The sequence below is a fragment of the Carcharodon carcharias genome, chromosome 3 (genome assembly GCF_017639515.1).
Source record: "Carcharodon carcharias isolate sCarCar2 chromosome 3, sCarCar2.pri, whole genome shotgun sequence".
Classification (NCBI taxonomy): Eukaryota; Metazoa; Chordata; class Chondrichthyes; order Lamniformes; family Lamnidae; genus Carcharodon; species Carcharodon carcharias.
The window spans coordinates 67,197,209-67,214,144 of NC_054469.1; the positions used below are offsets into that span (position 1 = coordinate 67,197,209).

General features: G+C 42.0%; 1 protein-coding gene across 1 annotated transcript in view; it reads left to right on the top strand.

The window, feature by feature from the left end:
- The window catches only part of LOC121276004 (cilia- and flagella-associated protein 69-like), a 153,223-nt gene extending 137,351 nt beyond the window's left edge, over positions 1–15,872 (top strand). The window contains exons 20-23 of the mRNA XM_041183949.1: positions 3,643–3,840; positions 5,646–5,732; positions 9,666–9,770; positions 15,699–15,872. Of these exons, the coding sequence (XP_041039883.1) occupies positions 3,643–3,840; positions 5,646–5,732; positions 9,666–9,770; positions 15,699–15,872 (564 nt within the window). The remainder of the gene's footprint in view (positions 1–3,642; positions 3,841–5,645; positions 5,733–9,665; positions 9,771–15,698) is intronic.
- The last annotated feature ends 1,064 nt before the right edge of the window (positions 15,873–16,936 follow it).

Below are 16,936 nucleotides of genomic sequence, written 5' to 3' on the forward strand. Positions count from 1 at the left end.
CCTTGTACAACTTCGCCTGAGTCTCTAAACCATTTATGTCTATTTGTACCGCTAATTTGTCTTTACCATTGTGAATGTTTCGTGAAAATCTTTAATTTTATTATTTTACCATTATTCTTTCCATGGACTCTTTTATTGATGCGCTGTTACCATTAAACTCTACATTCCTTTCCTTCTTTACCCAAATCACTGCACTTGTCTGTTGACTCGACTTTTCTCTTAAAATTTCTAAATTTTCCTTCAACTCTCCCTCAACTCTTTTAGTTTAATGTCCTATCCACGACCCTAGTTATATAATTTGCCAGGACGCTAACACAAGTCTGTGGGCAGGATTTTCCCATCAGCGAACAAGGGGGCGGGGTCTGCTTGCTGATGTGTAAAATGATGCACGGTGACATCGGGAGGAACTCCCGACATCACCGCACCCCATTTAAATTTTCAGGTAGGCGGGGGCGCAGCAAAATCAGCTGTGTGCCCGCCAACCTGTCAATGGCCAATTGAAGCCATTGACAGAGTCATTGAAGTAATTAATGGACCTTAAGGTTGGACGGGCAGGCCAGGAATCCAGGCAGGCTTCAAAAAAAGCATGAAACCTCATCCACGGGCGGGATGAAGTTTCATGTAGGTTTCAAAAATATTAATTAAAGTTTTTTAAAAAGTTATGGACATGTCCCAACTCACGTGATAGTGTCACAAGAGGGGACATGTCAGGGATTTTTTTTCTATTTTTAATATTTTCGACAGTGTGCTCTTTTGTGCACATGGGCGCAAAGGCACACTTTCAGGTTTAGGGATATCCCCCCCTGCCCCCACCCCACCCGGACAGGGAGCATGTAAAATGGCGGCGCTCCCCCAGTCAGGGGTGCCGTTGAGAGGTGTGCCTCTTGCCCATCCGCACTTCAACATCCCCCCCGATGGGTGGAGAATCCTGCCCTGTGTTAAGTGGAACTTATCCCAATGTAATAACTCCCTATATTGATGCCAGTGCCCCAGCAATCAAAACCTGCTCTTCCCTTCTTTATTCATTTGTTTAATTTTCTAATCTATTTGAATATATGGGCTGGATTTTACCAGCCACCCGCAGGCCTGAAAGCAGGCAGGTGGACTTGTAAAATAGGGTGCCATGGCATCAGCAGGCCTATCAATTGCTTGCCTACCCTGCCCCACCACAATTTAATGAGCGGCTCGGGATGTGTGGGTGGGTTGCCTGACCAAAACCCAATTGGGGCTCTTAAGTGTGTAATTAATACCACTTAGGGGCTTCACCTGCCACCCCTCAGATTTAATGAGTGACAGGAGGGACCTGCGTCCAACTTGCAACCTGGCAGGTTTAACCCTGCGGGCTGCTGACGTGTGAAAGGGAGGGTACCTCCTATCAGGGTCCCCATAGTTTTCCCTCTTGCATCCATCCACCCCCTAGCCCTGTGCAACATGTCCCACCACCCCCTTCTCTGGGTCCATTCAGCGTGGCCTCAGTGATATGCTGGACATACCTGGTTTTCGGGGCATCCATGGTTACTCTTTCAATCTTTTCCCTTCCCAGTCTGGAAATTTTTAACTCCAGAACTGTCTTTCACAGTGTGAGTTTTCCTGGAGACGTTTCCCTCTAGCTAAAGCTAGGCCAAATCTTCCAGCCTTATTTCAACTCTCCACAAATTTGGTCTTTCCCATCCGAGCATGGACTTCCAACCGCATTCCAGCATGCTGAACCACGGAGACTTTCAGCCTTTCAGCTTCAAGCAGCTCTCTCCCTCCCGTGGCAGAAACTTTTTTTAGTTCATTCATGGGATGTGGGCATTGCTGGCTAGGCCAGCATTTATTGCCCATCCCTAATTGCCCTTGTTCAGTGGACAGTTAAGAGTCAACCACATTGCTGTGGGTCTGGAATCACATGTAGTCCAGACCAGGTGAGGACAGCAGATTTCCTTCCCTAAAGGACATTAGTGTATCGATGGGTTTTTGCAACAATCGACTCTGGTCATCATTAGCCTTTTAATTTGAGATATTTATTGAATTCACATTCCACCAACTGCCATGATGGGATACAAACCCAGGTCCCCAGAGCATTACCCTGGGTCTCTGGATTACTAGTCCAGTGGCAATACCACTATACCACTATGCCACTGCCTCCCCCCATTATGCATGTGAGTTTTCAGTGATAACTTAGAAATCCTTCCCCTCTCAAAACCGATGTCCATGGCAGTGTGAATCACATGCCTCTTTATCCAGGTAGAGATGCTGATTAACTATCCTTGAGATCCCTAACTCTCTTTCATCTTGGAACTAAATAGACAGTTTAAAGCATAACTATTTAACAACCAGACATTCTCAACAATTTTTGGGGACTTTGGAGACTCACAGTATATCCACTATAGCATATGGGCTGCTGATATTGTCTCCAAGCATAAACATCTTGCACTTTATTCCCAGTAAAACAGTCTGGGCCACTTTCAATCTCTAACAATCAAACCACCCAGGTTTGCTGTCAGGCAGACTCCAGAACAGATCACATGACCCTCTTTATTTTATCTTAAATTAAAAGTCACAGTCCCAAAACATAACAATCTTATAAATCATAATTTAACAAGTGGCAGGAGAGCCCTACACCCAGTGTGCAACCTGGCAGGTTTAACACTTCGACTTGAAATTCCTCAAGTTGCAGTTACTTACTACAGATATGGTTGTCCAGGACTTGAGGGATGTCCAGAGACATCCAAATGCTGCAGCTAAAGCAGACCACCTGCCCTGTCATGTATAAACTGTTTACTCATTTAATTTACCTAAAATGTTTGTTCAATTGATTATTTTAGTTATACATATTAATTAGTAATCTAGCTTATTAAGTTAGTGATGTAGTGGGAAGCTACAAATTCTTGGCTCTGAAATTGGCACACCTTAGCTTAAAGAGCAAAAAAGTATAACTGCGATACTCACCAACCGGCTGCCGTATGACATCACTGCTAGATTTTTGTTTTGTTGTTCATTTTGTAGCTTTTGTTAGCTACAACTCAGTTAATAACACTCTTACCTCTGAGTTCCATGTTCAAGTCCCATTCCAGACCTTTAGCGTAAAAATCAAGGCTATCACACCAGTGCAGTACTGAGGGATTGCTGCACAGTCTTTTGGATGAGATGTTAAACTGAGGTCCCTTCCGCTTACTGGGGCACTAATTTGAAGAAGAGCAGGGGAGTTATCGTGGTTGTCCTGGCCAATATCTATCCCTCAATCAATATCACTAAAACAGGTTCTCAGGTCATTATCACATTGCTGTTTGTGGAGGTTCACTGTGCGCAATTGGCTGTTACGTTTTCTAGTTTACAACAGCAACTATGTTTCATTGACTGTAAAGCGCTTTGAAATGTCCAACCATGAAAAGCGCGATATAAATACAAGCCTTTCTTTTTTTCTTCTGCTCCTGACTCTCCACTCCTCTCGCTCACCTGCATGTCCACTCTCAGGCCTTGTTTTATCCCCTTTCGCTCCTCTCACTCTCTCGATTGAGCCTGATTTACTAAAAAGTACTAAGAAGGGGACCTGCCTTCATGATTAAGAAATGTTTTTGCAAGACGCATATTGATCTTTAAAAAAAGAAATGCACAAATTTATGTACAACTCAACTTAAGAACAAATTCTAATCCCAGGTGGGAGGCGTATGGAATGAAATTGAAAAGGAATTTAAGCAGGAAGCAGTCCATCCCATTAATCCAGACCTTGAAAGCATGCATATTATTACGAAGCACTATGAGAATCTTGGCAGGCAGTTAGCTCAGCATCAAACTGATATACTTGAAAACCAACAAAAGCAGATTCTATATGATGAACAACAAATGTATGCAGAGGTAAGCAGAGTTTTAATGGAATTTATGTTTAAGTTATGTATTATTGCAGTAAATGTAATTGTTTATTATGGGTTACAGAATATTTGTTAGACAACTTGACTCACTTCATAAATGTCTGCTCCAATTTCCTCTACAGTTCAATTTGAGAATTGTTATTCATGCGGAGGATAGTTCCCACTGCTGCAATTGGATGTGAGATAGCTGGGAATTGGCATCCTATCCCATCTCACCAGCTCTATTTGTGCTCAACACAAGCTTTTAATTGCTCCCACATCAAAAGTGCCTTATTGCCACGTGGAGTTTGATGTTGGTGCATTCTTATACAAAGTTGTGATCTTTACCCATGTGCTTAGGTTATTCATAAAAAATAGGTGATAAATGATCCTCCTAGTTGAGTGGTAAGGCTGGCATCTCCGGTTGCCCTTCAGCAGGATGTGGTGGACCTTCTTATTGAACTGTTACAGTAAAATCATAAGAACCTAAGAAATAAAAGCATATGACCCCTTGAGTCTGCTCCGCCATTAAATATGATCATGCCTGATCTGACCTTGACCTTAGACCCACTTTCTAGCCTGTTCCCCTTAACCCTTGACGACTCCCCTATAGTTCAAGAATCTGTCTATCTCAGCCTTGAATATATTCAATGGCTCAGCCTCCACAGTTCTCTGGGGTAGAGAATTCCAAAGATTCATCACCCTTTGGGAGAAGAAAGTCCTTCTCTTCACCATCTTAAATGGCCGACACCTTATTCTGAAAATATGCACCCAGTTCTAGATTCCCCCTACGACGGGAAGCATCCTCTCAATACCTACCTTGTTAAGCCCTCTCAGAATAATGTTTCAGTAAGACCGCCTGTAATTCTTCCAATGGATATAGTCTAACATGCTCAACCTTTCCTCATAAAACAACACCTTCACCCCAGAATTCAATCTAGTGAACCTTCTATGAACCGACTTCAATGTAAGTTCGTCCCTCCTTAAATAATGAGAGCAAAAAGCATACGGATTACTCTATGTCTGGCCTCACCAACACCCTGTATAGTTGTAGCAAGATTTCCCTTCTTTTATACTGCACCCCCCTTGCAATAAATTTGTCTTCCTAATTACTGCATGTGTTTCATGGAGTATTAAAGAGAAATCTTGCTACAACTGTACAGGGTGTTGGTGAGACCACACCCTGGAGTACTGTGTACAGTTCTGGCCTGAATGATGCTGAGATGAATCTTCAGTTGCTTTACATGTTTATTCATTCTTGAATTTTATTACAAATCAGTCTATTAGCTGTCCAAATTTCAAACAGCTAGAAATTTATCTTCAGTGCCAATGTCATTCGCTGATCAATTGCACAACAGTTACATCTAAAATACAGCTCTGTCCTCTGCGCCCCTACATTGTTTTTGAAAGAACACCTCACCAGAGTGGTGACTTTTCTATCACAAGTTCTGGAACCTTCTTAATGCTAGATCTTTGAACGGTTTTGGAGTTTGATGAAGAACTCTGTTAAAATTCATTTCACAAAGGACCCTTACAGTCAATAGATAGATTTTCTTCCCAACAGTCAAAAGTGGAATTAAACCTAATCCGCAGAGCAGCACTGATCAGGATCTGAGTCCCCTTGCACTTCCCTAATGAATCTATTGAATGCTGACACCCTGTAGAGAGAACTCTTATAACAAATGCTGTGTACAAAGCAAAACTAATTGTGACACTTGTGAGTGTTAGTAAGAGCATGTATAATATATAGAATTTTTAACCTTTTCAGTTTATAAATTTTTTTGGTGCTATTTAACTTTCTGTTTTTCAAAGATAAAACACAACCACAAACAAAGAGAATTATCCAAGAAGTCATGGCAGAAGTATGTGGCTAGGACATCAAACCATAAAATCTTGAAGGCAAGGATTGTTCTTTTAGTGAAACAAATATCATTATAATACATTTAATTCTTTAAAAAAATGACGTCTCCCATTTGAATTGTTCATTATCCTGTGTAATGAACTGTGTTGAAATTAGAAACTCAATGTGTGCTTTTCTGTTTTAACTCATTTCTTCCCAGGAATTTAAAACTTGAATTTTTGCCTCACTCAATTTAAACTTTATCCTGTCATTCTCAAGCTTTTAAAATTTTATCTTGGCATAGCTTAGTCAATGATTTGCCTCATCCTTTTAACGGGAAATTCCATAGTCCACTGCTCCCATTTATACCACTGTTTTTAGAAGGATTAGGGTTAGCAATAGTGTCACAAAGTTGTAGCCCAGATCCTTTAGTTCACATTTCAACAACTTATATACTGCTTTTAAAGTAATACAATGTCTCAAGGCACTTCACAAGAGTGTTATAAAGCCAAATATAACACACAGCCACATAAGAATATGTTGGGGTAGATGACCAAAAGCTTGGTCAAAGATAGGAGTGCCTTAAAGAAGGAAAGAGAGGTAGAGAAGTGGGCAGGTTTAGGGAAGGAACACCAGTGCTTAAGGCCTTGGTAGCTGATGGCATAGTCACCAATGGTGGCAAAATCAAAATTTCGATGTGCAAGAGGCCAGAAGTAGATGGAGGATTGTGTAGTTGGAGGAGATTACAGAGATAGAAAGGGACAAGCCCATGGAGAGATTTGAAAACAAGGATGAGAATTTTAAATTTGACGCATTGCTTAACCCAGAGTCAGTATAAGTCAATGATCACAAGTGTGATGGGTGAACGGGACTTGTGCCAGTGACAATAGCAGCAGAGTTTTGAATTATCTCAAGTTTATTGAGAGTAGAATATTGGGAACTGGCCACCAACGTGTTAAGATAGTCAAGTCTAGAGGTGGTAAAGGCATGGGTGAGGGTTTCAGCAGCAGATGACCTGAGGCAGGTGAAGACTCAGGCGAAGTTATGGAGGTGGATATTAACCATCTTAATGATGGCCGAGATATGTAGTCAAAGCTTACCTCATGATCAAGTAAGACACCAGTCTGGTTCAGCCTCAGATAGTTGCCAGGGAGAGGAATGGAATTGATGGCTAGCAGACAGAGTTTGTAGCATGGACCAAAAACAATGACCTCAGTCTTCCCAATATTTAAGTAATGGAAATTCCTGCGCATTCAGTACTAGATGCTGAATAAGCGATCTGATCATTTAGAAGCAGTGGAGAGGTGAGGTGCCATCAGCATGCATGTGAAAACTGACACTGGGTTTCCAGGTGATGTCACTAAGAGACAGCATGTAGCTAAGAAATTGAATGGGACCAAAGATAGATCTTTGGGGAACAGCAGAGGTAATGGTGCGAGAATGAGAACAGAAGCCATTTTAGGTGTTTCTCTGTATATGATTATCAGATGAGAATAGAACCAGGCAAGTGCATCCTACCCAGCTAGATGATAGTGGAAAGGCATTGAGGAAGATGATGGGATAATTGTGACAGACAGGCTGAGAAGAAAGCAGAGGGATAGCTATAGAATCATAGAATGATTACAGTACAGAAGAGGCTATTTTGCCCTTTATGTCTATCTGGATCACTGCAAGAGCAACACAGCTAGTCCCACTCCCTTCTTTTTTTCATTCATTCACAGGACATGGGCTTTGCTGGCTGGGCAGGCATTTATTGCGCATCCCTAGTTGCCCTTAAGGTGGTGGTGGGTTGCCACCTTGAACTGCTGCAGTCTATGTAGTGTAAGTACACCTGCAGTGCTGTTAGAAAGGGAATTCCAGGATTTTGACTCCGCGATAGTGAAGGAATGGCGATATAATTCCAAGTCAGGATGGTGACTGACTTGGAAAGGAGCTTCCAGGTAGTGGTGTTCACCACACTCCTTTTGACCTCTCCACTGTCTCTAAATTATTAGGCCGCTTTTCTGGCATCTGGTACTAAATGAGCACTCTTCTTCCCTTTGCCTCTAACCCTGTAAACTTTTTCTCTTCAGCTAATTATCCAAGTCCACTTTGAAAGCCACAATTGAATCTGCATCCACCATATCTCAGGCAATGTATCCCAAATCCTAACCACTTGCTGTGTAAAAATGTTTTTCCTCATGACACTTCTGGTTCTTTTGCCAATCCCCTTAAATCAGTGTCTTCTGGTTCTCAACCCTTCGGCCAAAAGGAACAGTTTATCTCTATCTACTTTGTCCTGACCCCTCATGCTTTTGAATACCTATATCAAGTCTCCTCTCAACCATCACTTCTCTAAGGAGAACAGCCGCAGCTTCTGCAATCTATCCAGGTATCTGAAGTCTCTCAGCGCTGGAACCAATCTCGTTAATCTTTTCTGCACTCCCTCCAATAACGTAACATTCTTCCTAAAGTGCAATGCCCAATTGGCATCCTTCCACCCGGTGAGGTCAGATGAGATCATCTGCTACACATTTTTTGACAGCTGAACAGGCAAATTCTGCCACAAGTGCCATACATGAAGTTGTTCCTTGCCGATCGTGTAAGCTGATCTCTGATGCCTTGTTTGCAGGGCTGGAGAGTTTGTCTATTCAGTTGTGCCATGGAATTTCATTATAAATGCATGGCTGAGTTCCAAACCCCACCAATAGTTTTAGCTCAGCAGAGGTTATTTACAAACCTGTGGAGGGGGCAGTGTGTTTTGTTTGATTTAGAGATTTATGAGCAGATAATAGGATCAAATGTTTTGAAGAGATTTTTGAATGGCTGTTTGTTTATTTTGATGGGTTGATAAGCACTTGAGAAAGTTTTTTCAAAGGGTGTTTCAATGGCTGTGTTTGATTGACAGTTTCATAAGCTTCTAAGAGGAGCAATTTTTTTCAACTGTAGTTTGAATGGATTCTTTTATTTTATCTCATGAGCATCTCAAGGACTCCCCAGTATTATTATAGAGCTCATGAGTTATGTTGTTATGACCGGGATGGGAGTAGTACACAGTTTCTCTAGTCCCACTACTCTGCAGGTCGCACCATAAGTGTAAATGTTTAATTCACCCACCAAAATGGCCAAATGTTTCCTTTCACTATTGTTAGAACCAGAATAAAAAAGACTTTAACCAGGCTTCTTTCAATAAACTCAGAATGATTGATTTATTATGTAGGAAACTTCTTTTTTTAAAACAAGTTGAAGAAAACTGGTTAACTTACAATTTTTAGTCCGTAGGCAAGACCAGGTAAGTACAGCAGATACCCTTCCCTAAACCAACAAGAATCGAATAGTTTCATGGCAACATTACTGTGACAAGCTTATTTTTAATTCCAGTTTTATTAAAGAACAGAATTTAAAATCAACCAACTGCTGTGGTGGGATTTGAACTCACATTTCCAAAGCATTAGTTTAGGCCTCTGAATTACTAGTGCAGTACCATTACCAGCAAGCTACCATTCCTGAAGGTAGAGAGCTGTTAACATGAAGATCAGGAGAGAAGTTTGCTGGTTAGCAGTTTAGTGGGAATAGGACCATAGGAGCAGAAGGTGCATCTCATGGACAAGCTGAGCTTGCAGAGGCCATGAGATAAGATAGGAGAGAAACTAAAGAACAATATGAGTTCAGGGCTAGGGCAGGGGGGCTCTTTAAAGGAAGTTTTGCCCATTAGGCATGGGTCAGTGAGGGATGTGGCAGATGATCGGATGATCTTGATCTAGAAGATTTCCTGTGACTGAAGCTTCCCACAGGGATTCCGTGATCACAAGCTCAATCTAGTACATGTCCTGCATTAAGAGCTTTGCCCCTTTACTTTAATTCTTTAATTGCTTAATTTCAAATAAACCTTGTTTAGCAAAATACCTTTGTATGCAAAGTTCTTTCTTAATAATTAAATTTGTTTTAAAGAATGATTCCTCCATTTCTTATTATTTTTATTACTAATATTTTAGTTAATTCTTTGTGTTTAGGAAGCTAAAAAACATCAAGAACACACCATAGAATCTTCCAAACTCAAGAAGAAAGGCCTGAACATCAATGTCCGTACGACTCAAATTGGAGGTTTATACACAACTGTAAGTAATTCCCACACATGCTAGCAAACTTTGATAATTATCAGTGAGTTCCAAGGAACAGTTTAGTAGACTGTCCTTTATATTATGTTTTGTTCATCATCATTTTAAACTCATCATGCCCTCTCTGCTGTGAGTTCACTGTGGTCTTATCCTCCATAAATCTCACCCCCCATATAACTGCCGCAACACGTAGTTACAGCAGTTCCCTTGACCTTGCCATCTCACATCATCCTGCTCGTCCCAGGCCCCTGTCCTTCTAGATGGTAGTGGTTGTGGGTTTGGACGGTGCTTTCTAAAGAGCCTTGGTGAGTTCCTGCAGTGCATCTTGTAGATGGTACATGGCTGCTACTGGACATTGGTGGTGGAGGGAGTGAATGTTTGCGGATTGGATAAGACCATAATAATATAATAAAGGCAAAATACTGCAGATATCTCTGATCACTTCCTTGTATAACTCTCCCACCAAATCCTACTTCCATGTCCTAACTCTACCTCCTTCAGAATTTGTCCCTGGAAAGCAACTAGTCCCTATTTCACTGTCAGCAGTCCTTTCAAAATCCTAACCATCCACTCTTTGGCCCTCCATTTGCCACAACATTTCTGCAACTACTGATTTTCTCAATCCCACCCTCACCTTCACTTGGTTCTGCAAAAAAAAATGTTACTCTCTCTCATTCTGGGCGTTCCACTGGTATGACCCTCATCTCTGCTCTCTTAAGTTTAAGGGACACAGATTTGAAAGAAGATGGTGGACAACTAGTTTAGCCATCCACCACAGGACACATACTATTCAGTTCTGGTCTTTTCTGCTAAGGCTGCTTACTATTCCAGGATTTTTGAATGTAGCGATAACACCTGGCTTCTTTTCTGTACTTTAATCTGTCTTCTTAAATCCTTCCCCCCTCCAACCTTGCCCCCAACAGGTGCGAGGAATTCATGGAATTCTTTGTCAAGACAATTCAATCAGCTGCTCCTGCAAAGTCCCTCCCTTCCACCAGTCCACCTGGCCAACTTTCTTGTATGGAGCCCCTGCCCTAATCTTGAATTTATGGGCAGAATCTTCTGCTCGGCGAGCGGGGGCAGGGCCCACTCGCCAAGGCATAAAATGACGCGCAGTGACGTCGGGTGTGCATCCCAACGTCACCACGCATCATTCAGATTTTCAGTTCGGCGGGCGCATAGCCGAATCTGCTGCATGCCCACTAAACTGTCAAATTAAGGCCAGTTAACTATCAATTGAAACAATTAACTGAGCTGCCCATCCAACCTTAAGGTTGGCGGGCAGGTGAAGAGCCCAGGCGGCCTTCGCATTTATCATGAAACCTCATCCATGGGCGGGGTGAGGTTTCACAAAGGATTTTAAAGTCTTATAAAAAATTTTAATAAAATGAATAGACATGTCCCAACTCATGTGACAGTTCCACATGAGGGGACATGTCTTAATTTTTTTTTCCCTTTATTAAATTTCTGTGCTCTTTCAGGTGCATGTGCAAAAGAGTGCAGGCCCTGACTCAGGCAACCGCCGCCACCACCACCCTCCCCCCCCACCTCACCCACACAGATAGCGCTTAGCGCATCTGGGCATGCGTCACGTTGGGCGGGCCTTAATTGGCCAGCCCATGTTAAATGGCGGCGCCCAGCTGATCACAGCGGCAATAGGCTGCACACACGCCTACGCCTGCTCCTGCCCAATCCCCCCCCACCACCCCCCGACGGAGAGAAAATTCTCCCCTATATCATTCCTAGCTTTTCTCCTATTCTTCCTCATACCCTCTCCCAGCTTATCTTGTCCATGCTCCCAACATCCACAGAACTGCTGAGCACTCAACTTTCCTCCTGATCCCCATATTAGCCGAAATTGCAAATTGTTCTTTCTCTTCAGATGTTGTCCATTTTTCCTTCAAATCCGCCAATACCCTTCTGCTCAAAAAGACATCTTTGACCCCCAGTATCTTTGCAAACTACATCCCATCTCCAAACTCCCTTGCCTCTCCGAAGTCTTTGGACATGTTGTTGCCTCCCTAATCTGTGCCTATCTTTCCCCTAACCCCATGTTGGAATCCCACTAATCAGGTTTCTGCCCCTGCCACAATACTGAAATGGCTCTTATCAAAGTCACAAATTCTATGTGACTGTGAAAAGCCACCCCTCCTCATCTTTCTCAACCTGGCTTCAGCCTTTGACATGATTGACCGCACCATCTTCTTCCAACACCTTTCAGTTGTTGAACAGCAATGTTCCATTCTTACCTATCTAATTGTAGCTAGAGTATCACTTGCATTGGCATCTCTTCCCGCTGGTGCACTGTTATCTCAGATGTTCCCTTCAGAACCTTACCATGGTTTCCTCCTATTTCTCATCTACCTGCTACCCCTCGACGACATCATCCAAAAACATTAGCTTTCACATGGAAACTGACATCATCCAGCTCTCTTCTCCTCACCATCACCTCTCTCAGCTCCTTCACTGTTTATGGGACTGGTTATCCAACATACAAAACTGGATGAGCAGAAATTTTCTTCATTTAAATATTAGGAAGACTGAAGCCATTGTTTTGGTCCCTGCTACAAACTCTGTTCCCTAGTTCCCAACTCCATTCCTCTCCCTGGAAATTGTCTGAGACTAGACCAGACTGCTCCCCACCTTGGAGTTATATTTGTCTCTGAAGTGATCTTCCAACCACATATTCATGCCATCAATAAAACCCTGTAAATTTCTAACTCCTCAAAATTGTTCGACTTTGTCACTGCCTCAGCTCACCTGCTGCTGAAACCCTTATTCATGCCTTTGTTACCTCAAGACTTGACTATCCCAACAAACTCCTGGCAGGTCTCCCGCATTCTAACTTCCATAATCTTGAGGTCAACCAAAACCCTGCTGCCCATGTCCCAACTCACACCAAGTCCCTGTGTTCACTAACCTGTATTGACTCCCAGTCAAGCTACATCTTGATTTTAAAATTGTTATGGCCTCATTCCTGCCTGTCCCTGTAATTTCCTCCATCCCAATACTCCTCCAAGATATCTGCACTCATCTAATTCTGACCTCTTGAGCTTCCCTAACATTGATTGCTCCATCTTGGTGTCGTGTCTAGATCCTAAGCTCTGGAATTCCATCGCTAACCCTCTCTGAGTTGCCACCTTGCTTTCTTATTTTAAAACCTCTTTCTCTGACCAAGCTTTTGGTCGTCTGACCTAATATCTCCTTATGTGGCTCCGTGTCATAGTTTGTTTTCTAATGCTGCTGGGGCCCATTTTATTATATCTTATTTATTTTATTAAACTTTGTTACAGAGGAAAGGTAACATAATGGTAATCCAGAACTAGTAATCCAGAGGTCTGAACTAATGCTTCAGAGACACAAATTCAAATCCCACTGCAGCAGCAGGTGGAATTTAAATTCAATTATAAGTCTGGAATAAAAGGCTAGTCTCAGTAATGGTAACCATAATGGTTTTGTAAAAACCAATCTTGTTCACTAATGTTTTTCAGGAAGCAAATCTGCCACCCAGTCTGGCGTATGTGTGACACCCATTCCACTGCTGTGTGGTTGCTCTAATCGCCTCCAAAACGGCCCACCAAGCTACTCAGTTGTATCAAACTGGCTGCTGCAGTGGCACCCCAACAATGTCTAGTGACACCTCCTCCATCAGGATTAGAGTGTGGAAACCCACCACTCCACCACCCATCCAAGATATTTTCTGAGAGTTGCACACTCGCTTTTCTTATAGATGGGGAGTGAATGATGTATGAGTAGGCTGCCTTTCGACACCAATTCCAGAATGACATTCACATGAGCTGTTCTGCTCCTCAGTGATGCTCCCTCCTCAGTTGTGCCCCATATATGAGGGTGGCTGACCTCTCAGTGTTGCACCTGGCCACTTGCTCTGACAATGTTAGAGACAACTATGGGAACTCAGGCTACTCAGTGTGCATGTTTCTGTGTACAGAGTTGGAGACTTGTCACCTGGGTGTTGCTTGCCAATCACCTTTCCAGACCTTTTCAGGTCATTGAGTCTTCTTCTGCACAGGACCCACATCCTTCTGGTAACTCCTCTGCTGATGATCTCCGTCTCCACCTCCATCCAGGCCCTGTTAGCGCCTCTGGGTGGATTTCTTCTGCCAGACACCAGGATCAATTTCTCTCACCTATCAGCCACTGCCTTGGTTAAAACTTCAAGACAGGCATCAGAGAACCTTGGTACACCCATGGATGCCTGCTCATGCCAGTGCTGGGCCTTTGAGCACCCTGCTGCTTCATCTCATCACCGAATGGTAAACCCAGTCATGGCTGCCACTCTCCTTTTCAAAAGAGTCCTCAGTTATTGCGTCCCATCTCCAGGCTGCTCCTGGCACCACTAACTGAGTGCCACTGACAGGGTGTGGGGTTAGGACAAGAAAATGATCTAAGCATCAGGTTCCTGATCCCAGATTGAAAATGCAGGCCCAAGTCTTCATAATGACCATCTATCATACCCTCCAAGTTGAAATTATCCCTGCAAAGCATTACTTTTTTTCCCCTTTTACTCCATGTGTTTGTATAAAGAATGTTTGGGCCACACAGCCTAACCTGCCTTTCAGGTCTAATCTTTTGCTCATACATTTCCTATTTCTCTCTCCTGCCTTAATTACTTTACATCTTCAAGTTTTCACTTTATCTATAGTGACTAAGGTACAATTTCTGACTATTAATTTTACTCATCTCTTCTATGTATTTTTTTAGCTCTTAACTGCACTACCTGTTCTACTTTGTCACTGCCCTATTAACCCTTTCAGATTGGCCCTTGGCCTCAGTCTGCTTCAGATGGAGCCTGTTACAACATTACAGCACCTTCTTGTGCCATAACTGATGAAACCCCTATTTCCCACACCACTCCTTCAGCAACATGTTTACCTCTCTAATTTGCTGATCGCTATGCTGAAATGCATGTGGCTTGGGTAATAATCCAGAAACCTTTGAGATCCTGTACTTTAATTTAGCTCATAGTTCCTGATTCTCTCCAAATAGAACCTCCTGGCTACTCTTTCCTATTTTGTCTGTTCCACAATGGACCATAATGACTGGATCCTCCCCCTCCCTCTCCAATATCCTTTCATATCACCCGCTTTGTGAGCGAACCAAAAGTGGACACAATACTCTCAATGAAGCCTGGCCAAGCTCTTATACAAGGACACTATAATGCTTTTATTTTATATCGATTCATCCTAGCTATACACCCTAATGTTCTATTTTATTTTGCTATAGCATAACAACACTGGTCATGGACCTTTAGAGACATATGCACTATTACACTTATGTCTTTCTCCCACAACAGACTTTAGTTTGAAACCCTGCATGGCACATACATATTAGGGGTTAGCCCTACCTAATGTATGACATTACATTATCTACATTAAATGGCATCAGCTATCCCATTCCCCCAATTACATCAAGACATGATAATCTTCTGTTTTGCTTCCAGGTTCCTAAGACTTACACAAATCTTTGTGTCATTCACAGCTGATCCAGTTCTGAAAAGGGTTCATATCTGAAATGCTAACTTGTCTCTTTGGTCCACAGATGCTATCCAATCGCTGAAAATTTTCTATATTTTTTATAAAAGAGAACAAAAAATATAAATAAAATTTAACATGAAGTCATGCATAGCTATTTTAAATATATAGAACCAGAAGATCCAAAAATTAAATTCATCAACATCAAGGATCCACGTTTAATCTGTGAATTGTGCGAGAACTTTTTCATCAGGAGAAGTAATTTGTAAAATCTACTTAAAGCAATGTCACCACATTAATTTGAAAAACTGAGGCACTGACACTATTTTGCAGTTTTTCTGGAAAGAACTATGTTTAGTTAGATAAGAACTGTACCATCAGCATACAGCGCAATGGAAGCTCAGCGGTGAATGCATGTGTTTTACTTTCCCTTCAGGGTTTTTGGGGACGTTTGGTGACGATAGAAAGCACACCGCCGGAGTTACTAGGAGGTCCATTATCGCCTGTAAATCTTAAAATAAAGGGAACTTGCAGAAATGGTGCAGCAATGAAAAGTGCAGATGCTGGAAATGAAATTAAAAACAAGTCATGTTCTGTATCTATAAAATGAACACTATTAATTACAATAAATCCTTCATGGATACAATTTGTAGACTTTTATTGTGTTTGACTTTTTAATTAGTTTTAAAGAGCAAATTTTTAAACCGCAAATTGTTTTCAGATAACTAGTTATTTATATGGCTTTGACAAAATGGGGTCCTCTAAGGTATAAGTGAACTATAAAAAAGGCAAAAAGCAAAATGCTGGAAAATTTAAAGAAAAGGAAAGAACTGGAGATACTCAGGTCGCAGCTGTGGCAAGAACAAACAAATTAATATTCCAATGCTGATGAAGAGTCTGAAATGTGAACTTGTCTGTTGTTGCCTAACTGCTGATTGATTTCAGTATGTTTATTTCTATTTTATAAAAGAGGACAAATCACAGAATCAAAGTGCAGAAGAGGCCCTTCAGCCCATCGAGTCTGCACTGACACGTGAGAAACACTTGACCTACCTACCTAATCCCATTTACCAGCACTTGGCCCATATCCTTGAAAATAAAATTGGAATAATTTTTATTATAATAATTGGACAAGTAAAATAATGCCTGGCCATTTTAAGGAACATTTAGAACCAGAAGGCCCGTAGATTAAATTCGCCAATCCCGTGTGCCTGGTGAGGAACCATGATTGAAGAGAGTGTGAGTTGTACCATCTACACTGTTTCAGCCCTATTTCGGATCTATGTTGCTTTCAAAGCATAACTGCCAACTTCTAGCATAGACTCAGTGAATATCTCTGTAGACTAAACGCCACATCTTGATGTGAAACATGCAGAAACATGATATATTCTTGTACATTTAATTTTATGAATTTATTATGTCCCTATGCAAGTTATCTGGAACCCACTTATTGGAGTTTTCCACTGCTGGGAGCGCTTACTGAAACATTTAACACATAGGGTAGGATAAATGGAGGTGTTGGACGTCTTGCCTGGCAGCTGGAAAGTGAGTGGGAGCCTCACATTGCCACTTTTAGGGAAGGCACACCAAAATTAAATGCTACTCAGGCCAGAGTCAGGCCTTCCACGGATCAAGAATCCCAGGGGCCCTTTGTGAGCTGCTGGCCAATCAGAA